This window comes from Lactuca virosa, chromosome 7, assembly GCF_052849685.1.
Source record: "Lactuca virosa cultivar CGN04683 chromosome 7, Lactuca_virosa_CGN04683_v6, whole genome shotgun sequence".
NCBI classification, from domain to species: domain Eukaryota; kingdom Viridiplantae; phylum Streptophyta; class Magnoliopsida; order Asterales; family Asteraceae; genus Lactuca; species Lactuca virosa.
In genome coordinates, this window is record NC_136432.1 from 221106650 (window position 1) to 221131586 (window position 24937).

The window sequence follows — 24937 nt, forward strand, 5'->3', positions numbered from 1 at the left end:
TTGCTTATGTTTTATCGAGTTTAAGTTCGTATTGTTGGTATTTGTTGTATGCTAAATGTTTATTCACGATGTTTAAAAAAAAACATCTTAACGTTTGAATTATAACGAAGCTTTAGTTATATATATATATATATATATATATATATATATATATATATATATATATATATATATATATATATATATATAATCATGCGTTATAAGCTTGATATTTTTAACCCAAACATTCATCATTGTTTATTTGGCCCAAAAACATTTAGATTGACCATTTTGGCCCCTTTTTCTTTAAAAATGGCACTTTTAGTCCCTTTTTATGAAAATTGACATTTTTGGTCCTTAAACCATTTTTCTTGACATTTTCCACCCAAACTTTATTTGAATAGAAATTTTAGTCCAAAACTATTGCATTTGTCATTTCCAGCCTTTATTTGTAAAAAGTTTACATTTTTTACCTAATTTCCGTAAATTTTAAAATTTTGACCCCAAAATCAAAAACTTTGCATTTTTAGTCCAATTTGGTAATAAAATCATTTTCAACCCCTGAAATAGTTTAATTATGTTGTAGACTCATAGTTCGTTAAGATGTACATTTCAGCCCTCAAAAATTCATTTTTTCGCAACCTTGGGCCCAAAAATTCGTGAGGCCCAATTTAAAGCCCAATAAGCTAAAATTTATGTTTTTGACCCTTTGAGAAGTATTATTTTCACAAAAATCAGCTTTTATACAAATAAATACCTTATAGCCCTCACAAAATCGATAATTATCAATTTACACCCAATCTTTGTTATTTTTGCAAAAATGACACTTGTAAAGTTCTTTGCCTTTGGTTTTCACTTTTTAAACTTAAGGACCCATAGATCTATGATGTATGTTGTTTATTTTGTTTTTGTTTATGATTCTTTCACCCTTTTTGCTATAGATCTCGAAATATCACAAGTATTACATATTATCACAACCAAAAACTAAAGAAATCACACATAACATGCAAGCACACATAGATCATCACATAATACTTGTATTCTCCCCCAAAAACAAGTAAAAACCGAAAAACAAGGGGGTATGAACTCACCTTGCTTTGTTGCTCTTGGTTTTGAAGAAGAAATGGAAAAGATTGATGAGATTCTTGGCCCTAACAATCTTCTTGAAGAGACCTTCGAATTTGAAGAGTTCTAGGGAGTATGATTAAGAATTTAAGGTGGTAAGAAGAGTGATTAATTTGTAGAAAGAAAGTATGTTGACAAGATCTTACCACAAGTATGTATCTTGGAGTGATTTTTGGATGAAAACCTTCTTGAAATGCCCTAGATCTCGAAAATTTGGAAGGAAGAATGAAGGTGTTCTTGAGAGGATTTGGAAGTAGATTAAGTGTGGGTGTGTGTTGGTGTTCTCGGCCGAGAGTAGAAGAAGGAGAAGAGAGAGAGAGAGTGAGGTGACCATTATGGATGCATGTTGGTCCATGCATGGATACATGGTGTGCAATAAGGAGGTGGCAACTCCCAAAGTCAACCCTCCCCCATTTACATCTTTTTTTTCCACTTGGGCCGAGAGAGAGAGAATGGAAAGAAGTGGCTTGGGCCTTTAGTGCTTGAGTCCCATAATATGAGGCCCAATTAGATGGTTTTCGACCCATTGGGCCGTTAGGAGGGTTTACGGCCCAATTAGAATGAAATAATGGGTTTCACGGCCCATTGAAGTTTATTAGGTTTGTTATGGCCCAATAAGGCCAATTAAGGTAAACCAATTTATTTTGGATCCATTATGGCCCAAAATGTTAAGTCTCATGGAAGTGGGTCCAATTAGGGCCCATTTAAGGGTCCTAAGCCCAAAATAGTCAAATTGGAAGCTTATTGGTCCATTAGGCCCAATAAGAAAATCCTAGTCCATAATGGACTTAAACCGGGATTTTTAGGGTTTCAAATCTTTTGTTGACCATTTGAAGTGTTGTATAGAGTGTTTGATGGAATTTTGTTGTCATTGAATAAACATCATGCATACTTTCAAGTTTTAGCCACAAATGTTACTCTTGTTAATGTTTAGAAAAACCTTAGAATTCCTAGTTGTGACATCATCCCCCCGTTAGAGGGAATTTCGTCCCGAAATTCTTCTTGAAGCTAGAATTGAGAATGCGAGAATAGGTGAGGGTAATTTTGCTTCATCTGGTCTTCACATTCCCATGTGAATTCCGGTCCACGTTGTGCGTTCCACCGAACTTTCACAATTGGAATGCGACTTTGCTTAGTACGCTTCACTTCCCTGTCCATGATTTCAACTGGTTCCTCGATGAACAGGAGATTCTCGTTGATTTCGATTTCTTCCAATGGCATGACAAGAGTTTCATCGGATAAGCACTTCTTCAAATTGGAAACATGGAACATGGGGTGTACACTGCTGAGCTCGGCAGTTTGCTGCAGTCTATAAGCCACTGGACCGATTCGGGAAAGAATCTCGAATGGTCCAATGTACCGTGAGTTTAGTTTTTCATGTTTCCCGAAACGAATCACCCCTTTCCAGGGAGAGACCTTTAGCAACACCCGATCCCCGACTTGAAACTCCAAGGGATTTCGTCGTTTATCAGCGTAGCTCTTCTATCGGTCTCGTGATGCTTGAAGTCGAGCTCTAATTTGAACTATCTTCTCTGTCGTTTCGCGTATGATTTTCGGTCCTGTTAATGCATTGTTTGGTGTCTGTCCTCTTGCTATCTGAGTGTCGCCTACCTCAGCCCAACACAACGGTGATCTACATTTACAACCATATAATGCTTCAAAAGGAGCAACTTTGATGCTTGTGTGATAATTGTTATTGTACGAAAACTCAATTAAAGGTAAGTGGGTATCCCACGACCTTCCAAAGTCTATCACACATGCTCGAAGCATATCCTCAAGCGTTTGAATGGTTCGCTCACTTTGACCATCTGTATGTGGGTGGTAAGCAGTGCTCATGTCGAGTTGTATTCCCATAGCCTTTTGAAGTGATTGCCAAAAGCGTGAAGTGAACCTACTATCCCGATCTGAGATGATAGATATTGGCACTCCATGGAGTCTCATAATTTCCTTGATGTAGAGTCTTGTCAGTCGCTCCATCTTGTATGTCTCCTTTATTGGCAGGAAATGGGCGGATTTTGTCAACCTATCTACTATTACCCATATGGCATCCATTCCATCAGTTGTCTTGGGTAATTTGGTCACAAACTCCATGGTAATCCTTTCCCATTTCCACTCGGGTATTACCGGTTGTTGTAATAGTCCCGAGGGCTTTTGATACTCTACCTTCACTTTAGCACAAGTGAGGCACTTGCTAACGTAAGTGGCAATCTCTGCCTTCATGTTAGGCCACCAATATTACTGCTTAATATCCAGGTACATCTTATCTGAACCCGGATGGATGGAGTATCGTGTCTTATGAGCCTCATTCATAACTACCTCTCTGAATCCTCCAAGTTTAGGGACCCAAATTCGGTTCATGAAATAATATGTTCCATCCTCCTTGACTTCGAAGTTCTTTTCCATTGCACGTAACGCTTCGCTTGTTCTGTTTTTTGTCTTCATGGCATCGAACTGGGCTGCTTTGATTTGCAAGGATAGATGGGATTTAATGGTTATTGAAAGAGTTTTCACACGACGATTTGAGTATTCTTTCCGACTCAAGGCATCAGCTACCACGTTAGCCTTGCCTGGGTGGTACTTGATTTCGCACTCATAATCGTTTGGCAGCTCAATCCATCTTCGCTGCCTCATGTTTAACTCCTTTTGATTTAAAATGTGTTGGAGACTCTTGTGGTCAGTGAAAATGGTGCACTTCGTACCATAAAGGTAGTGTCTCCAAATCTTCAAAGCAAAGACCACGACTCCTAATTCTAGATCATGGGTGGTATAATTCACCTCATGTGTCTTTAGTTGTCGGGATGCATAAGCTATCACCTTCCCACGCTGCATGAGTACACAGCCTAAACCCTAATTCGAAGCATCGCAGTAAACTACAATGTCCTCAGTTCCCTCTGGTAATGATAGTACTGGTGCACTACAGAGAGCTCGTTTCAGAGTTCGGAAGGCAACCTCCTACTTTTCTGTCCATTCAAATGGTACGCCCTATTGTGTAAGCAGGGTAAGTGGCTTGGCTGTTTTGGAGAAGTTCTGAATGAATCTTCTGTAATAGCCTGCGAGACCCAGAAATTGACAAATTTCTGTGGGTGTCGTTGGGACTGTCCATCCTTCAATGGCTTTGATCTTAGAAGGGTCCACATGAATCCCTTCTTGACTGACAACATGACCTAAAAAGTTTACGCTACGGAGCCAGAACTCACACTTAGAGAGTTTTGCGTATAACTTTTCGGTCCGTAGGGTTTCCAAGATTTACCAGAGATGTCGACTATGCTCCTCTTCGCTTCGAGAATAGACCAGGATATCGTCGATGAAAACGATGACAAAGTTGTCGAGGAATGGTCGGCAGACTCGATTCATCAGGTCCATGAATGCGGCAGGGGCATTCGTTAGACCGAAGGGCATTACAACAAATTCATAATGTCCATAGCGGGTTCGGAAAGCGATTTTGGGGATATCCTCTTCCCGGACCTTGAGTTGGTGGTAGCCGGATTGCAGATCTATCTTAGAGAAGTAATTTGCTCCTTGAAGCTGGTCGAATAGATCGTCGATTCGTGGAAGTGGGTAGCGATTTTTGATAGTGAGCTTATTCAGTTCTCTATAATCGATACACATCCTAAAGGATCCGTCCTTCTTCTTAACAAAAAGGACCGGAGCTCCCCAGGGTGAGAAGCTAGGTCGGATGAATCATTTGCTCAAGAGTTCGCTAAGTTGGCTTGACAGTTCTTGCATCTCCGCAGGAGCCAACCTATAGGGTGATTTGGCAATAGGTGTAGCTCCTGGCACAAGGTCAATTCGGAACTCGACTTGTCTTTCTGGGGGTATCCCCGGAAGATCTTCAGGAAAGACATCCGGGAAATCGCAAGCCACTGGGATGTCTCGAATATTGACCTCTTCCTTGGACTTATCCTCTATATGAGCCAGAAACGCCAAGTCCTTCTTTTGTAGATACTTATGTGCCTTTATGCACAAGATGAGACGAAGGTTCGTACTGGGTTTGTCTCCGTATATAATTAGGGTTTCGTGGTTAGGGAGATGAAGGCGAACGGCCTTCTCGCGACACATAATTTCGGCATGATGGGGGCTCAACCAATCCATGCCGATAATCACATCAAAACTCCTAATAGTTACAGGCATCAAGTTTATTTGAAAGGCGTGGTGATTTAAGGTTAGGGTACATCCTACGTAGATTTCCCCAGTTGATTCTGTTTTCCCATTAGCCATTTCCACCGTAAAGGTTTCATTAAGCTTCTAGGGTTGTTGTTTTAGCAAATGTTTGAATTTATTACTCACAAAACTTCGCTCTGCCCCGATATCAAACAGGATGCATGCATATGTGTGGTTAAAGAGAAACGTACCAGTGACAACAGCGGGATCCTGAACCGCTTCTCCTTGACCCATGGTCAGCACTCTCCCTGCTCCTCCATTCCCTTGGTTGTTGATATTGGGGCAGTTTCGACGGAAATGCCCGGTCCTTCCACATCCATAACAGGTGTGGCTAGCCCCAGCGTTGTTGCTGTTGTTGTTGTTGGTGGTGTTGTTGTTGTTGTTGTTGCGGTTGTTGTTGTTGTTTCCTTGTTGCTGGTTCTGGGGAGGATAGGTCCTACAATATTTTTCCGTGTGACCCTTTTGGTTGCAACTGGTACAATGCATCTCCCTGCATTCGCCATTGTGATGGAGATTGCACTTGTTGCACTTTGGGAGATTCCCGGAATACTGCTTAGGGGCACTTGGGGTGGATGAGGCTGGAGCATGTGGTGTGGAGGGAACTTGGGTGGTTGCAGCATGAACTGTCACTGTTTGTTGTTTCTTTGATGACTCTGAGCCTTGTCGTCCCTTCCTCTTGTTATTCTTTCCTTTCTTGTTGTCAGTCTCCTTCTTGCTTTCAGTTTCCCCTACCTTCTCGCCCTTCTTGTTGTTGTGGTCGTATAGCTTCTTGGCCAACCTCTTGGCACTGTCAAAGGTTTCAGGATTTGCGGCTATCACGTTTCCTTGAATTAGGGGAGTTAATACCCAGATGAATCGTTTGATTTTCTTCCCTTCCGAAGTAATCATGCCAGGGCACAACAGGGACAGTTCGCTAAACCTCGATATGTAGGCATCGATGCCGGAGTTTCGGACAGTGAGATTCCATAACTCTTGCTCCATTTTCTGAACCTTGCCACGCGGGAAGTATTCAGCCATTAGCATTTCCTTCAGTTCCGTCCATGGCATGGCATTAGCCACCGGGAGAGTCATAGCCTCCACATGTCCATTCCACCAGGTGAGAGCTTGATCAACAAATGTACATGCTGCAAACTTCACCTCGACTTCATCCGGGCACCCGCATATCTCAAACACTGATTCCACCTTTTCAATCCATATTTTCAGGGTTATCACTCCCCCTGTGCCATTAAAGGTTCGTGGCTTAGCGTTGGTGAAATCTTTGTAAGAGCATGCCTTGATAGGTCCTTGGTTCATCCCGTTGTTTAAACTTCCGGCCCCCTGCCCGTTTCCTCCACCATTGTTCCAATTGTGGATCTGCGCCAGTGCTGGTGTGACTGCAGCAGATACAGCTGCTTGAAACGCAACTGAGTTGATTTCCGGTGGTGTCGGTGGTTGATTGTTTCCACGGTTTGGTCTTTGCGGCATCTTGCTGTTATGGAACAGAAAGATGTTGAGTACGTATTGTATTAAGTTGGGAATTTCGCGAGTCGATTTTTGCATTTAAGTGATTCCATATATTTACACCAAACAATAAGAGTATAAAACACATAGCAGATCACAACATCACAAATAAACACATAATATTTTCCACTAATAATATCCGCACTTTGATACATGAAAATTTGCTCAAAAGAGCATACATAAAGGTACAAAGTTCAGCAGCATAACGACTCTATGAGTAGTGTAATCACTTAAACATGGAATCGGTAGTACATAACATGGTAAGCATAAGAGAACATAGCACTAGTAGGGGGGTCTACTGATCCGGAGTGCTCCGAGATGTGTCGGGTGGTGGGGATGATAATGTGGATGCGCCCTGAAGACGCGCCACTTGTTGTTCTGTGGCTCGTAGTCGATCCTCCCAAATTGCTTGACGTACATGAAAGTTATGGATTACTTCCTGAGTTTCTCGTTCCGCTCTTGCCACTGCGGCTCGCATCTGGTTCAACTGCTCGGCTGTGTCCTGGGCTAGGTCGTCGGTGTTTCGCAACCTCCTCACCATAACAGGAAGTGCTCGGTCAGCTAGCCCTCCATCCCTCAGATCATAGAATTCCCTCGCCATGTCATACGGGGGTCGCTGACCTTGCTGCCTACTCCATCTCCAAATGTCAACTCCCCATGGGGGTGTAGGGCCATTAGGGCCCATCCGATGTGCTGGCACCCTAACTGGAAATGGTGGGCTGATGACTACAGACTCTGCGTTCGAGTCATCGTCACTACTGTCGCTAGATTCTTCCCCTCCAGAGTCAGCCACAGGCTCTGCAGGCCCGTCTTCGATCCCAACCTCTTGTTCCTCCTCAGACTCCTCTTCAGATTCCTCCTCAGGTTCGTCCTCAAGCCATCCGTTATTCCCCTGATTAGGGAAATACGGATCTCCAGGAAGATGGAAACCAGCCATACTGTCTGCAAGAGGGTATATAATTAAACCATTACTAATCCTAAGATATTTTTGTTGTTATTGAAATTGGTTTGATGTTCTCCTCTTGTTTAACAAGAGGGTATGCCTTAGGTTTACTGACCATCGCGATCGCCCCAGGGCATGTGATAGTTGTATTCCGAAGAAATGTAGTTGATCAGGCTACATTCATACCTAATACAACTGTAAACAGTCTTGGTTTAACCGAGACGTCAGGTTTTTCCCAATCATCTTCTTTGATTTGTTATTATGTTCATTTTTCTAAGTCGCACAGGTAAGAGTGTTTATGAGTATATTTTATTTGTTTTGTTCAGAGTTATTTAGTCCCTCTTTGGGTTTATAGTTGCATATCAATGTGTGGTTAGATATGCCAGTTCACTATAAACAGAGCTTTGATACCAACCTGTCACACCCCCGAACCAGACGGCGGAAACGTCTGAGGGCTCGTGTGACTTAAATTGAAATATCATCATAATGAATACACATGAAACATAACATAAACATCACCATGCATTAATACATTGCAACCGTCTTTGTTCACATCCATTACATTGTTTACATTACATAATCCCAAAAATAAATTGTTTATCAAATGACATCACATAAAAGACATTCAGACACATGCTTGATAATTCTTCATTCTAACGGTTACCTGAGAACACAAGTTATTTTGAAAACGGTCAACATATATAATGTTGGTGAGTTCATAAGCAGGTTTGATATGAAAATGTTTTGTGTAGTTTGTAAAACCCAGAAAATCCGATATTTTCTGAAACGACAATTGGTTACGAAATAGGTGTGATGATCCATAAGTATATGCGTGAATGATTTCAAAACGTGTAAAAGTAGTATGTTTCTCATAATGAATTCTTGTATTATAGTTATCGAAGGTAAAAGTGAATAATGTTGTTCCCCCGGAAAACCCGATGTTTTCCGATATAAATAGTATGATCGTTTTATATTATTGTATCGTCACAACGAATAAATATGATTTCCCATGATTACTTAGATGGTATTGGATCTCTATGTGAGTCGTTATAACCATGCATAATAATGACTATTTCGTCTGTCTTGGCATTCTAGTGAAAGCCGGTATTGAATTTAAGATTTTGTCACCCTAGACTGGCCGAGTCTAACTGTAGCAAACAACTTAGGTGTGGGGGAGTCACCCCATATAGATCTATACACAAACTCTCGCTCTCCCTCCATGAGACTTTGATTATAACTACAGACTACGACCGACACTTATTGGTGTCGCCGTTATTACTCACTAAATCCAATGAAATTGAATAACCTTGTTTAACAACCTGATTTATGTTTACTTGAATAAAAGGTAAGCCTAACAGACGAAGAGAAGAGGACTACGGGGGCCCACTAATCACGTATGTTATTATAGGCTGTCGAGTATGCGACGGACACGTTAGCTCATCACACATAATGATTGATTTGGACCTTACTAGCAATGCAAATGGGCCACTACGGCCCAATAGCATGTAAAAGCCATTGAGGGTCTATTAAGCACGTAATTTGGTCACCTGAGGCCCAATAAACATGTGTAATTATATTGGGCCCATTAATCATGATATTGGGCCCCAAAGGCCCAATAGCACGAATAGAAGGTATTTTGGCCTAACCATTGAATTGTTTATGTTTTATCGAGTTTAAGTTCGTATTGTTGGTATTTGTTGTATGCTAAATGTTTATTCACGATGTTTAAAAAAAACATCTTAACGTTTGAATTATAACGAAGCTTTATATATATATATATATATATATATATATATATATATATATATATATTTAAAAAAATCATGCGTTATAAGCTTAATATTTTTAACCCAAACATTCATAATTGTTTATTTGGCCCAAAAACATTTAGATTGACCATTTTGGCCCCTTTTTCTTTAAAAATGGCACTTTTAGTCCCTTTTTATGAAAATTGACATTTTTTGTCCTTAAACCATTTTTCTTGACATTTTCCACCCAAACTTTATTTGAATAGAAATTTTAGTCCAAAACTATTGCATTTGTCATTTCCAGCCTTTATTTGTAAAAGTTTTACATTTTTGATCCAATTTTCGTAAATTTTAAAATTTTGACCCCAAAATCAAAAACTTTGCATTTTTAGTCCAATTTGGTAATAAAATCATTTTCAACCCCTGAAATAGTTTAATTATGTTTTAGACTCATAGTTTGTTAAGATGTACATTTCAGCCCCTCAAAAGCTAAAATTTATGTTTTTGACCATTTGAGAAGTATTATTTTCACAAAAATCAGCTTTTATACAAATAAATACCTTATAGCCCTCACAAAATCGATAATTATCAATTTACACCCAATCTTTGTTATTTTTGCAAAAATGACACTTGTAAAGTTCTTTGGCTTTGTTTTTCACTTTTTAAACTTAAGGACCCATAGATTTATGATGTATGTTGTTTATTTTGTTTTTTTTTATGATTCTTTCACCCTTTTTGCTATAGATCTCAAAATATCACAAGTATTACATATTATCACAACCAAAAACTAAAGAAATCACACATAACATGCAACCACACATAGATCATCACATAATACTTGTATTCTCCCCCAAAAACAAGTAAAAACCGAAAAACAAGGGGGTATGAACTCACCTTGCTTTGTTGCTCACGGTTTTGAAGAAGAAATGGAAAAGATTGATGAGATTCTTGGCCCTAACAATCTTCTTGAAGAGACCTTCGAATTTGAAGAGTTCTAGGGAGTATGATCAAGAATTTAAGGTGGTAAGAAGAGTGATTAAGTTGTAGAAAGAAAGTATGTTGACAAGATCTTACCACAAGTATGTATCTTGCAGTGATTTTTGGATGAAAACCTTCTTGAAATGCCCTAGATCTCGAAAATTTGGAAGGAAGAATGAAGGTGTTCTTGAGAGGATTTGGAAGTGAATTAAGTGTGGGTGTGTGTTGGTGTTCTCGGCCGAGAGTAGAAGAAGGAGAAGAGAGAGAGTGTGAGGTGACCATTATGGATGCATGTTGGTCCATGCATGGATACATGGTGTGCAATAAGGAGGTGGCAACTCCCAAAGTCAACCCTCCCCCATTTACATCTTTTTTTTCCACTTGGGCCGAGAGAGAGAATGGAAAGAAGTGGCTTGGGCCTTTAGTGCTTGAGTCCCATAATATGAGGCCCAATTTGATGGTTTTCGGCCCATTGGGCCCTTAAGAGGGTTTACGGCCCAATTAGAATGAAAGAATGGGTTTCACGGCCCATTGAAGTTTATTAGGTTTGTTATGGCCCAATAAGGCCCATTAAGGTAAACCAATTTATTTTGGATCCATTATGGCCCAAAATGTTAAGTCTCATGGAAATGGATCCAATTAGGGCCCATTTAAGAGTCCTAAGCCCAAAATAGTCAAATTGGAAGCTTATTGGTCCATTAGGCCCAATAAGAAAATCCTAGTCCATAATGGACTTAAACCGGGATTTTTAGGGTTTCCAATCTTTTGTTGACCATTTGAAGTGTTGTATAGAGTGTTTGATGGAATTTTATTGTCATTGAATAAACATCATGCATACTTTCAAGTTTTAGCCACAAATGTTACTCTTGTTAATGTTTACAAAAACCTTAGAATTCCTAGTTGTGACAGAGAAACCAATGACTTTTATCTTGCTCATCAATTGGGTGACCAATTGCAGCAAGTTGGTCGCAGACAGCTTTGAACTTGCGACCAAATTCAGAAACAGTAGAAGATCCTTTTTGGAGTTGCCTGAGAGAATCCTTGAGATTTTGCATTCGTTCTTGAGAATCATGACTGTAAGCAAGTTTAAGAGATCGCCAAATTTTGTGGGAGGTTTGAAGCCCTAGAATTTCAGCCATCGCTTCTTCAGATAAGGAAGACTGAAGAATAAGCAATGCACGTTGGTCTGCTTCCAGCCATAGCGTGTAAGCAGGGTTTGGAGAAGAGACTTCAGCAACAACTATGGGTTTTGGTGGTGGAGGAATCGAACCATCAACATAACCAGATATGCGTTGATAAGAGAGAAGGGGCAGAAGTTGATTCGGTCATAACAGATAATTGGTGGAGAAGAGTTTGATAGTGAGCATGTGCATAATCGTATTGAGAGGAATAGTGCCATCAGTGGGTTTAGAAGTAGAAGAGGCGTCGCCTGCCATGAAGAGGAGAAGAAGAGAAAGAGGCGTGACCTAGACTGATACCATATAAGGATTATAATATTTGGCTTGAATACTTTTGATTATTATTCACGTATATATAATACAGAGGATACAAAGATATACATGCCAATAAACTAGCCTAAACATAAGAAAATTAAATAAAATAAATGTTATCAGATTATCTTGACAGATGTCAAGAATTATCGCTAATAGTTTATTAGTTTAATCCGGATGGTAATAAACACTTTTAAGTGTTTGGGTTGTAAAAAAATTTAGCTTATTCCAGTGTCATACCCGTAATATGCATTTTTTGACAACTCATTTTGTTTTAATTTATTAGAAACTCCTTACTAAGGGTGTAAACTAAATTACACTTTTATACTTATTTTAAAAAACAATGATCTGTAACATGTCTTTCTCGGTTATTTTACATGCATAATAAAAATTTATGAAACACTAAAAAAACAAATTATAAACTTATTACACTTTGGTAGTTAATCTCAATTTTTTTTATTTCTAAAACTTGTTGTTTTTACACCGGATGAGTTAACAAGCACTTAATAAAACATAATTTGTTTTTTTCTAAATAAGGAATCCGGAGCACCCCTATAGAAGGATATTGTAAAGCTGTCACAGACTTCTTGGAGAAAAAAAAAATCTTGCTTTCTCTTCTTGCGACTATATTGTAAATGTTATTAGGTTAGATTGCTTTTCTATGCTTGCATCTTCTTGTACAGTTTATGTATTACTCAATGAAATCCATCCAAAGCCTTCAATTCGATTATCTCGTATTTTTTATTTATTGTAAAATACATTCATAGCTGTGAGTTTTTAGCTATTTTGTCCACTTCTAAGTTGCCATATTTTAAGAAAGTTACATGTTGTGTTAGTCTAGTTATAGTATATATATATCTTAATTATCTTATCTTTTGTAATACTTTTGTTCAATATGTATGAAACCGAGAGCAATAATGTTAAATAGTTATAGTTGTCACATGATATGCTTAAGGGTACGGTAAAAATTATATATTATTCCGATTTTGATCATCTCGTGCATTATGAAGCTCAAATAATGCAACTATGAGAACATTATAAAGCTCAAATAATGCCAACAATGTACTATAAAAGAATAGGTTTATGATTTGTGGACCAAGGTTGTTAATGAAAAAGTGAGAACTATTGAATAATATATAGCATGAACGTTTAACCACTTAAGCATGCGTAAATTTCTCCAATATAACCAATTGTTTTACGACTTTTTTATAAAGTATCTACCGACACGATCTTTTTTAAGCAAACAAAAACGACCTGTTACGTTATTAATTTGATCTTATATACCCTTAATTGATTGAGAATTTAGTTGTTTAAAACATTGCAATTAGCCATGCATAATCGTTGACAAAGGTAAATAATTTATGAGGAACATGGAAAATTATTTCCCAGATATTTTTTTCCTCCTCGGGTTGTTTTCATTGCCATTGACAATTGAACATCTAAAAAGGAAAAAAGAAATCAAAAAATTCCAAAAAAAGAAAGAAAGAAAGAAAAGAACAAGATCTTTTCTTTTGGGTGTGAATTCCTCTAGCTTGATAAGCCATGCCATTTCTTCTAAACAAACTTCAAGAATTTGACATTGATGAACATCATCCCCATCTCTTTCCTTCAAACCATCTGTGCATTACAATATGTACATTTTGTTAGGACAATTTACAGACATGAAAATGTTATGAAGTATAACACCACAATCCATTAAAAAAACAGTGAACTTAACTGGTTTTGTTGCAGTTGAGTTCCAGAGACAGAGGGGTGGAAGAACCCAAAGTGTTCTTGATATGTAGATTTATCCTACAAAATAAAGAATTTATTGCTTTAATCATACTATTTGTAGCAAACTAAAGAATGTAGGTAGTTCAATTTTCATAGAAAGTACCTCAAAGTAGGTTGTGGAATAGCCCTGTGAGTAGTCTCTAATGTCGTTATCCTCCATTGAAGCTTCCTTGTTGGGCACTGTTAGATTGTTCTGAAAAAAAAAAAGTTACGAAAATTACTTCCAGAAGATAATTTTATTAAAAACCCATTTTGTTGAAGATTCAAAGAAAGGAAAACTAATGAATGAAGTGGGAAGAACATTACTTACATTTGAGAAGTTGAAGAAAGGAGAGCTAGCAGTATCATCAAGAAAAGAAGGAAAATCTTGAACCTTTCTATGAAACTTTGATCCCTGTTCAATCTTTTTTCTTTTCCCATTTGTAGGATGATCGATTAATGTAGGAAGAGTGGTGTAAACACAGTAGCCACCATGGCTGTTGTTGTTGAAGCATTCTTCTTGTTCTTGAAAATGTGGTGGCCCAGAAGATGCATCTGAAACCATAGACATATCTTCTTCTTCTTCTTCTTCTTCTTCTTCTTCTTCTTCTTCTTCTTCTTCTTCTTCTTCTTCTTCTTCTTCTTCTTCCTCCTCTTTATGTATAAAGGATCCTTTTTTACAGAGGAAATCATCGACATGGTTGTGGTTTTGAAGAGAATGTGAAGGGTACATCGACTGTTCCAAGTACAAAGTCCAACCAGACTCGCACCCACTACTGCATTCTGAGCCAAAAACTTCTTCCATCTTCGCACAACTTTCTTTCAATTAATCAAAATCCCAAACGGGGTTTTCTTTTTTCAAGATTGTATTACAGAAACTAAGATGAATGAAAAAAAACAGGGGTGAGATAGATATGTGTACAACATGGGTATATATATATATATATATATATATATATATATATATATATATATATATATATATATATATATATATATTGACTCTGTTTCTTTATGTGCAGAGCATGGAGTGATGAATTGGGGGTTGGGGGGTGGGGTGGGGGTGGGGGTGGGGGTGGGGGTGGGGAAGGAAAAGAGAAATCAGTGGCAAATCTTAGAGTAATTTTGTCGTGATGTAGAGCATTCGAGGGGGTGACTAAGCAAGTAAATCATAAAGTGCCAGTTGGGTTGGTCTATCTAGATGTTTATCAATGTCGCTTTGTGTCGCTCTATTTAAAATGTTTGATATAATGTAAAAGTAATCTAGTTTAATTTAATATTTACTGTCATGTGTAATTTAATAAAGGAATAAGTAAACAAGAAGACTTCGTGGCACTCGGTTTATGTAAACTTACTCCATCTGAACCTTGTCGCCGTTATTATGACCGGGCATGAAACATGGCCCACATTTATTTGTGGTCGAATTTTAATTTAATGTTTGAAATAAAATACATATATCTAAAACTAAGACTACATGGCTTCTAGCTTAGCGGTATCAGGTGGGTGTCCTTTTTTTTTGAGGTTGAGGGTTCAAGTACCGTCGTGGACATAAGTGGAAATTAGGTGTTATGTTAGAAGTAGATTAAATTTACCGGTTAAAAAAAAATCTAAAAATAGGATTTACCGATTTCTTTAAATGTAAACTTCATTTAGAAATAATAATAATAAACATTTATATGGTCACAAGGCAGAGAATGGTGGTTTGACTGAAATGTGAGGAAGGAAGAAGAGTACGGCGATGATGGATTCCAGATCCCTTGACGATCCCTCGGTGTGCATCCTTCCGGGTGGCACAAACAAGAAGGAGATTAGGGGTCTGTGTGAGAAGTTTGGTTTGTTGGTGGATATTTATCTTGCTGGTAGAAGGGATGCTTCTGGTTCATTCTTCGCATTCGTGAGATTTGCCAATGTTGGGAACCTCGAGGTTGTCGTGGATGCTCTGAATAGAATTTACCTAAGAGGGAATAATTTCCTAGCAAACCTTGCCAAGCATCTGAGAAAACAGAGTTCGGTGGGACATTCAGTAAGTTGGCGATTGCTAAGTCGGTTGTTCCACCTTTGGGTGGCAAGAATTCTTTTCATTGCAGGGACGATAGATCTTTCGTTGATGTCGTGAGAGGTATGTCGGCTTCTACTGTTAATCATCCTTTGGGTTTATTGTGTTTCAAAGTGGTTCAAGATTGGACAAGTAAGGCTTCCCTGGTGGGGGAGGTTAAGAATTTTAACATTTTGTGTAACTTCCCTTCGTTGTTGGAGCTGGAGGGTTACGATGTCTCTAAAACTAAGTATTTGGGTGCCATGCAAGTTTTCCTAAAATGCAAATCGGATAGGGCAACGAATATGTTCAAAGTCAATAAATGCATATGGCTCAAGTGGTTCGTTTGGATGGATCATGTTGATTTGAAATTTACTCGGTTCGAGAGGATTGATTGGTTAAAATTACTGGGATGTCGCTTCAAGCTTGGGACAGATCATACTTTGAGACTGTCGTCGGGTGTTTCGGGATGGTCAACATCAGTCCCTTTTGGAACAGTCACGATGTGTCTTACGGTAAACTCTATATACTTACGGCCTCCATGAAAAAAATGAAGAAGTCAAGGTCTCAATTGATGGGAGCGTGCATAGGATTGGGGTTTTTGAAGTTGACAATGACTGGGTTCTGTTTAAGGAATTTGTTACAGAACCGGTGTCGGACTTCGACGATGGTCTTGATTATGTAGATGGTGTCTCTGATACATGGCAACCATATGATGTGGAAATTGAAAAAGGTGAATTCAATCCTAATGGCAGTGGCTATGTAAGCATTGATGCAAATGTTTTTTTCGTCGGAGCATCAGGCTACGGATCGTCCGGCGGCTGATGTGTGGGTGAAGGAAACACATATTCCAAGAGGTTAGGAGATCAAAGGGTCTCATGGGAAGTCGTTGAATGATTGTAACATAAATATGGCAGCAAATTTCGATTCCAATGCAGATTATATAAATTCGGATTCTCTAATTGTGGGCTCAAGGAATAACAACATTGGGCCTCCTTTTGCAGTCAATGTGATGCTAATAGGACTGAGCATGCTCCTTGCCCGGTGGTTAGCAGTTTGTAATTTGACTTAGGTGACTCCACAGTTAAGAGATGTCGAACTAAAAAGAAGAAGAATGGAGATAAATCGTTGCACGTGAAGACCTCCTACAGGCGTCCTATTCCCTTCCCCTCCTGTAACTCGGTAGGTTCTCCGTCATCGATCTTAATCATGATGCCCCCAAGTTGCAGAATTTAAAAATTGACTCTCCTACCACCAGTTGCTCTTATTCCCATGAACTGGAGAACACAATTGCCATCGGGAACCAAGTGGGGTTTCAAATTAGGAGTGAATGTCATGAGGTCATTCGTATGCTTTTCGGTGAAGGTGTAAAGAAAGTTAACTCATTAATTTGATGTCTCTAAACATAAAGGGATTACGGGAGACTCACAAATTCGAGTGGATTAAGAGGTTAAGGTGGGTAAATAATGTGTATGTTTATGGGTTTCAAGAATCTCGGCTTTCTTCTCTCCATGGTGACATTAACGATTGGTGGGGGCATCTGGATGTGGGTTTAGATTTTGTGGAGTCCGTTGGAAAGTCAGGAGGGCCGGTAAGTTTCTGAGACAAAAACCATTTTCAAGTTATTGATTGCATTAAATCTCGTCACTTCTTGGCTATTGTTGGGTATTGGAGTGGAATTCCAGGTGAAACTATTTGAGTGCATGTTTACGCCCCTCAGGTACCCTGTGAGAAAAAAAGAGTTATGGTCTAAACTGTAAAACTTGATGAATTCTAGACCAACTAATTGGGTAATCTTCATTGCTTTCAATGTAGTTAGGAAGCTTGCCAAGAGCTTTAATTATTCCTTTTGCCATAGCATTGTTGTTGTTTTCAACAAATTCACAAGGGACACATGTCTCCTATATTTGAATATGGGAGGCAGAAATTTCACTTATTTCTGTGATGATGGATGCAATAGTATTTTGGTTTGTCCAAACTTTATGGTGGCTTTTCCAAACTCCACTATTGTTGCCCTTTCTAGAGAACATTCACATCATTCGCCAATTCTCCACCGTACCGAGTATATAGATTTTAGACCTCGTCCTTTCAGATTCTTTAATTCCTGGATGTTTTGGAAAGGCTTTGACGATATTATTAAGATGGCTTGGAACAATTATATTGGTGGTGGGGCTCATGACAAGCTTAAATATGTCAAAGACACTATTAAGAACTGGAGGATATTAGAGTTTGATAAAGAAAATAAAGTTTTACTTGATCTGAAGGATAAGGTAAACAACATTAAGCTGGAAGCCAATACCATATCTCTTACGGTTTCCGAATTAGTGGAGAGAAGAGAAATTAAACAGCGTATTCTTGATATGGAGAAACTTGCAAAACTCAACTTAATTCAAAAAGCCAAGATCAAGACGGTGTGTGATGGTGATGAGAATACTCAGTATTTTTCATAACTCTTTGAAAATTAAAAACATGAAATGTAGTATTCATGGTCTCATGATAAACTAGATTACGGATGTTGATACGATCAAGAAGGAAGCGTGGAGATTTTTTGGAGACAAATTTTGTGAAAACTGCCCCATTCGGCCACCATTCCTTAATCCGAATTTTCTTAAAATTTCAAATTTTAACAGGAGTTTCCTTGAAGCCCATTTTGATGTTACGGAAATCAGGATGTGGTATTGAGTTATGGTAACGTTAAATCCCCTGGGTCGGACGGATTCATGTTTAAATTCGTTAACCATTATTCGAAGATTATTCAAGGAGATATTATGAAATTCATCAAGCATTTTGAAAACTATGGTTGTTTTTAGAAGGGGAGTAACTTCTCCTTCATCTCTCCTTAATTCCGAAGGTCAAAAATCCGCTCACTATACATGAATTTCTACCCATAAATCTAACTAGATGTGTGTACAAAATTATTGCCAAGACGCTTGCTACTAGAATTAAGAGGGTTATTGGCTCGGTGATAGGTAAGGTGCAAACCACCTTTATTGAGGGTTGAAATATTATAGATGGGCCAATGATTGTCAACAAGGTGTGTTCTTGGGCTAAAAAGATCCAAAAAGAAGGTGTTCATTTTCAAAGTAGATTTCGACAAAGCCTTGGACTCTATTAATTGAAACTATTTAGAGTCAGTCATGAAGCAAATGGGTTTTGGTGACAAATGGTTATTTTGGATTAAAGGTTGCCTTTCCTCTTCTCGATCTTCTATTCTTCTCAATAGGTCTACCACTAAAGATTTTCCAATCACCAGAAGGGGTTCGGCAAGGGGATCCTCTCTCTTCCTTCCTCTTCATAATTTCCATGGAGGGTTTACATGTTTCCATGCGCACCCCTTGTGACAAGTCTCTTTTTTCTGGTGTAAAAATTCCAAATGATGGTCCTTTTATTTCACACCTATTTTATGCCGATGATGCCATGTTTTATGGAAATTCGAAAAGCTCTAATTTCATTAGCTTTGCGAGATTTTTGAGGTGCTTTTGTGCATCTTTGGGGCTTAAAGTTAACTTTCATAAATCCATGGTTTATGAAATTAGGGTTTCGGTGAATGAGATTTCTAGTTGTACTAGAATTCTTAGGTATGATGCGGTGTCGCTTCCTTTTAATTATCTTGGTGTTCCGGTTGGAGCAAATATGTTGCTTAAAAAGAATTGGTAGTCCGTCATTGATCATGTTCAAAGAAAACTCTCAATGTGGAAAGCTAAGTCATTATCTTTTGGAGGTCGCTTAACCCTTGTCAAGTCCGTCTTGAGTAGTCTTCCACTTTATTATTTCTCCCTTTTTAAAGCCCCAGTTTCATTTATTAATAATGTTGAGAAGTTACGGAGACGCTTCTTATGGAGAGGAGGTGAGGATAAATGTAAAATTAATTGGATGGCCTGGAAGGTGTTGCTTGGCCCGAAATCATCAGGAGGTCTTGGGGTCGGGTCTCTCGTTTCTCTTAACTAGGCACTCCTAATAAAATAGTTATGGAGGTTCAAAAATGAGATGGGTACTTTATGGAGACAGGTGGTCTGCGGTATTCAAAATTGTAAAAGGAAACCTACTGCTTCTTGGGATAAGAAATCTCTCCCTGCCACTTGGAGTAGCATTGTCAAAGTCATTTCGGCTCTTGGAGACATAGATATTGACCTTTCACACATTTTCGAGTTTTTTATAGGGGATAGTGCTCATACTCTCTTTTAGCTTGATAATTAATTAGGGAACCGGTTGTTGGCAAACAAATTTCCTCCCCTCTACACATTAGACAGGAGGAAATCTTGTGTTTTAGCTGATAGATGATATGGGGGCACTTTTTCCGAGGATTGGAAGAGGCAGCCCAATAGCCCACAAGAACCGATGGACCTGAACTCGATTGTTGGGATGTTTGTCGTTATGGTTCGTTCTAATGGGCCTGATAGTTGGAGATTAAGGCTTTCAAGTGATGACATGTTATTTGTGAGTGATCTTAAGGCCCTTATTGATAGTAAGGTGTTTGTTCTTTTAAGTAACCCCACGGTCTGGCTGCATGGGATTCCCATTAAATGCATCAATTTTGTTTGGCGGGCTTGTTTGGGGTGTATCCCCACGGTGATGGCTCTTCCCAAAAGAGGGATTAATATCACTTATTTTTCTTGTCAAATGTGCTCTAATGGCTTGGATGAGGGGAATCATATTCTCATGGTTTGCCTGATTGTGTTCGCTGTTCTCGTCTGGATTAATTGGTGTAGCATCCCATTTCAAAGGTTCTCTTCGGTTTCCGAGTTTATGAATTTCATGGCTTCTTGGGGGAATTGTCCTAAAAAAAGAAAAATACTTCTTGCAATTTGTTACGGGTTATGTGGTGTATGTGGAAAGCAAGTAATGATGTGGTGTTTAACAAGTCTCACTCTTCTTCAACAAAGCTGGCAAATAATGTCATTTCTTTGGTTTTTAATTGGTTGAAACACAGTGATTGTTTTGGAATTTGTAAATAAGAGTTTTGGGTTTATTCCCCTTTTGACATTATGTAAGATGTTTGTTTTTTTCTTTGTGCGGTATTTTTTTTTCTTTTAGGTTGTGGCTCTTTATAAAATCCGTCGGTTCCAAAAAAAAATTATTATAATGAATATTAACCATTTTTATATGTTCTTTTATTCTTCTTTGCATCTTATATTATATGTGTTGAATACAAGAAATTTAACATTCACAAGTTTGATAGCTATGATCTTGGCTTCTAGAAAATGTAAATAAAAATTTTCTCTACAAGGAAAAGGTTTACACATTCTTAGATGAACAAAACTTGAATCGATGAAACATGATGATTGTGCGGTGTTGGATCGAAAGGCTTTTGGTGTGGTCATATTATCACATATAAAAAAATGTTATGTATATTATTACTAATGAGAAATCACAATTTTAATTGATCAAGACGATTTCCAATATGTAGGAAAACGTTACAAATAAAATTTTCTTGATTTGATAGTTGGTGGATAGAAAGATAACAGAAGTCATTTTAGTGATAAATCATGTAAACAAATTTAATTTGATTAGATTCAGATTAATATTATTGGATTAATATGTCTAAGGTCTTAACTAAATTCGTATAATCTTGTGAATAAAAATAAAGTGTTTTTTTGGGTTGCCCTCATAACCATAAATAGTTAGGAATGATAAGAGGAGAGAGAAGAAATGATTTATTAAAATATTATATGATTAATAAATCGATTAGAAATTGATTAGAATTAATTTAGAATTAATTAGAAATTAATTTTGGATTAATTAGAATTGATTAAAGGCATAAGGGTTTAACTGCAATTGTTTAATAGTTGAGCAAATGAGACAATTCTAGAACCCTCCGAATGTGGACGGTTTTAAGAGAGGTCGAGAAGGGTTTCGGAAGCGTCCTTTAGCTGATAGAGATATCTGATTAAATCTGTATATTTCAATATTAAAATTAGGTTTTATCCTAGGTACCTGCTAGCTATAAATAAGGACTATATCCCTAGTTAAATTCGTCCATACTCCTTCACAAGGAAAGAGACGAGTTTTCTGCTTCCTCCTCTCTTCTCCAATTTGTCCTAGCGTTTCTAAGATTTGGGTGTGAGCTATTAGAGACAACCATATTTTTGGTGCTAGATTTCTGAAGCATATATGAGGATTCAAGAGTGCTATATATGATTTTAACACTAAACGTAGGTAATTTAATCTATTAATTTTGATCTGAGCTAGGGTTTATGATTGTTTCAATAGTATGTTGTTATAATGAGAAAAGACATAGATGTCTAGGTTGCATGTGGTCATAATTAGATTTTATTGTGTTTCTACTATGCAATAAATTATTTTATAACCATATAAACTCATTATTGGTATCAAAGCCTATGGTTTTTTTCTATTATATGTGTATATATGAAACTGGAACCGAAACTGATAAAATTAAAATCTGACTTGCACTACGGCACAGTTTGTCTTCTGCCAGAACGTGGCATGCGTCAAAAGCTGATTCTAGATGGGAAAATGACGCAACAGACCTACTATGTATTTCGACTTTACAATTTCAATCCTTAAAGTTATTTTTTTGCCCTTTAAGGGAACAAAGTTGATGTCGACCTGCTTTTTTGGTCATTGCGACCAAATATAGTAGGTTACATAAGCCACATAAGCACTTAAAGTTGATGTGGCTTATGATTTGGCATTTTTTTAGTAAAAAAGAAAAAGAATAATAAAACTTGGTGCCCACCCATCTCTCACTCTCTAGCAAATTCTTTTGGGTTTTTTTATTCATCTCTTTCACCCGCTACCCCCAGAACCAAAGCCAATTAATTTCATCTTTTCTTGGTTCTCCAGGGTTCTTCAATGGTGGATTCAGTAAAAACTAAAAGTCTATTTTACCCTTTCACCCCCACACCTTCAATTTAAACCTATCAAAGCACTCCGCCCATACTAAACTCATTCATGCTCCATAATATCACGGAACCCCGCTCCAGCAGCTAAAGCAATTGCAATAGAAACGCAAGTAGAATATTAGATTTCAGCTCTTCTCTTTAATTTCTATCTAATATTTTTTTCCCTAATTGTCTGTGAATTAGGGCTCCGAAATGGAAGTCGATATGAAATTTGTTTCTAATTTCACACAAATCCTGAATTTAAAGTTCCAAATCCTTGGATTTGTACGCTACTTACTATCCTTCTGCTACAGAGATTATGAAATTGTAGTTTAAAGGCCAAAATCAGAGTTAGTGATGTTTTTTGAATTGAATTGGTTGACAATGTTGAAGATGGGAGTGGTTGTGAAGATGATGGAGCAACCAAGGTTAGTGTTGAAGTCCTTAATATTTTTGGCCTAGGAAAGATGCTTGGGAAGACTTAGGATCATGCTCGAGAGTAAGCCATGGATTTCTCAAAAATAGGTGAGTATTCTTCTTATTCAAGCTACTAATATCATTAATTTGTGGCAACAGAGTGGTAGTGTTGATTGTATAGTTGTAAGTTCTTGTGAATTCTTCAGATATGTTGTAGATTGTGGTGAATATTTGCACCTGAATCTTTATGGATAGAGATAAGTTATGTATTTCTGATAAGTTAAGTTCAGTTATTAAAATTGTTGGGGGGGGGGGGTGAGAGAGGAGGGGATGAAACTTTCAACCAAAAGTAAAAAAGTCAATGTCTACATGGCAAAGGGGTAACCGGTTTACCCCTTCATTTTGTCAAAAGTGACCAAATCGACCCGAAAAAAATAGTTTGTTCCCTTAAAAGGCACCGAAAAAAACTTTAGGGACTGAAATGGTAAAGTCGAAATACATAGTAGGGTCGTTGTGTCATTTTCCCATTCTGGATTTACTAGCCTAATTTCCAATTGTATGATAATTACTAGATATTAGTTGTTATTTTACTTGGTTAGAATCTGATCATTAAACCTGGGTAATAGATAAACCCTAATTAGAAAATCAAGTAAGTTATAAATGGAATTAATATTATTCAATTAATAGTTTGATTTAGATAGTTTTAATTCATAAAATATTATTATCCTTAATTGTTTTAAATATTAATTATTTAAAATTAAAATCAATTAACTAGATTCAAACCTTGTATTCTTAAAGGTTTAATAATACACCTTCATATATATATATATATATATATATATATATATATATATATATATATATATATATATAAGTTTAAAATATTAAATGTAAAAGGTTAATAATTTGTCAGTCAAACCAAGATTGCGCCTCATTCGTGAAGTCATACTATAAGAAAGGTATAAGGAAACATCCTATAAAATGACCATTGAATGGGTGTCCTTTTCACCTACTGTTTCTTTGTATGGTGGATTTGCATTAGCGTAAAGGGTTATTATAAGACATAATTAACGTTAAAAGTATTAACATAAAGTACTAGAGCATACATAAAATCTCACTCTAGTTACTTTAGTAAAAATGTGAATTTGTATACTAATCCATGAAAATGCACATCATTTCTTTAAGAGTCGTTAGTGGAGCATGTGTGGTTAACCGACACACTAATTTGGGACTGCAAAGTTGAAATGATGGTACAAACTCGACTTTATGATTGTTGATTGAGCGTGTGTGGTTTATTGGCACATTAATGTGAGATCATAAATGGCATCGAGAGTATCACAGGAGTTTGCATGGTTATTCACATCTTGTTTGTGATCCTCGGTATCACAGTCACAAAATTAAGAGCATAATCCGATATTAAACATTTCATTGATAAGATTAAATGAAATTCAAAAGATCTAGGAGTTTCATAGTGACTGGAATTGGTAAAGAGTTTTACCTACCTAAAATAATTTGCAATTTGATTACGGCATCCCTCTTCTTATTTCGAATTGAAAATGTGGATCCTAGCCTTACATATTAAATTTGGGTTAAAATATCAAGGATTTAAATCAACTAACTAAAACTTCCAATCTTATAATAGATGTCTGGAAATGGTGATCTTCCTCCTCCTTTTCCCAACCCTCCAAGTTCAAACTTCACTCTCTTGTCGATTTTATCAAAGAAGAAGCTCACTCGTCCAAACTAGATGGGTTGGATGCGCAACTTGAAGATGACTTTTTGGTATAAGAACAAAGAGTATGTTCTAGATACTCCAATTCCTTAGATCGACACAGATACCGCTACTCTAGATGAAATAGCTGCCAACAACAAATGCATTTAACGATGCCATGAAAGTTGCTTGCATCATGATTGCGACTATGGCCCCAGATTTGAAGAAGTCCTATGAGGACTATTAGCCATATAAA

General features: G+C 37.5%; 2 protein-coding genes across 2 annotated transcripts; one reads left to right on the forward strand and one right to left on the reverse strand.

The window, feature by feature from the left end:
• Window positions 1-13255: 13255 nt before the first annotated feature.
• Window positions 13256-14597, reverse strand: LOC145125068 (protein SOB FIVE-LIKE 5). The gene is made up of 4 exons (XM_079060560.1): window positions 14008-14597; window positions 13801-13890; window positions 13642-13715; window positions 13256-13541 (listed from the first exon to the last, which is right to left on the reverse strand). Exons 1-4 carry the CDS (start codon window positions 14479-14481, stop codon window positions 13514-13516), a joined length of 666 nt encoding a protein of 221 aa, XP_078916686.1. The 5' UTR covers window positions 14482-14597; the 3' UTR covers window positions 13256-13513.
• Window positions 14598-17624: 3027 nt separating this feature from the next.
• LOC145127560 (uncharacterized) lies at window positions 17625-18161 on the forward strand. Its single transcript, XM_079062738.1, has one exon. The coding sequence runs from the start codon at window positions 17625-17627 to the stop codon at window positions 18159-18161; it is 537 nt and encodes a 178-aa protein (XP_078918864.1).
• The last annotated feature ends 6776 nt before the right edge of the window (window positions 18162-24937 follow it).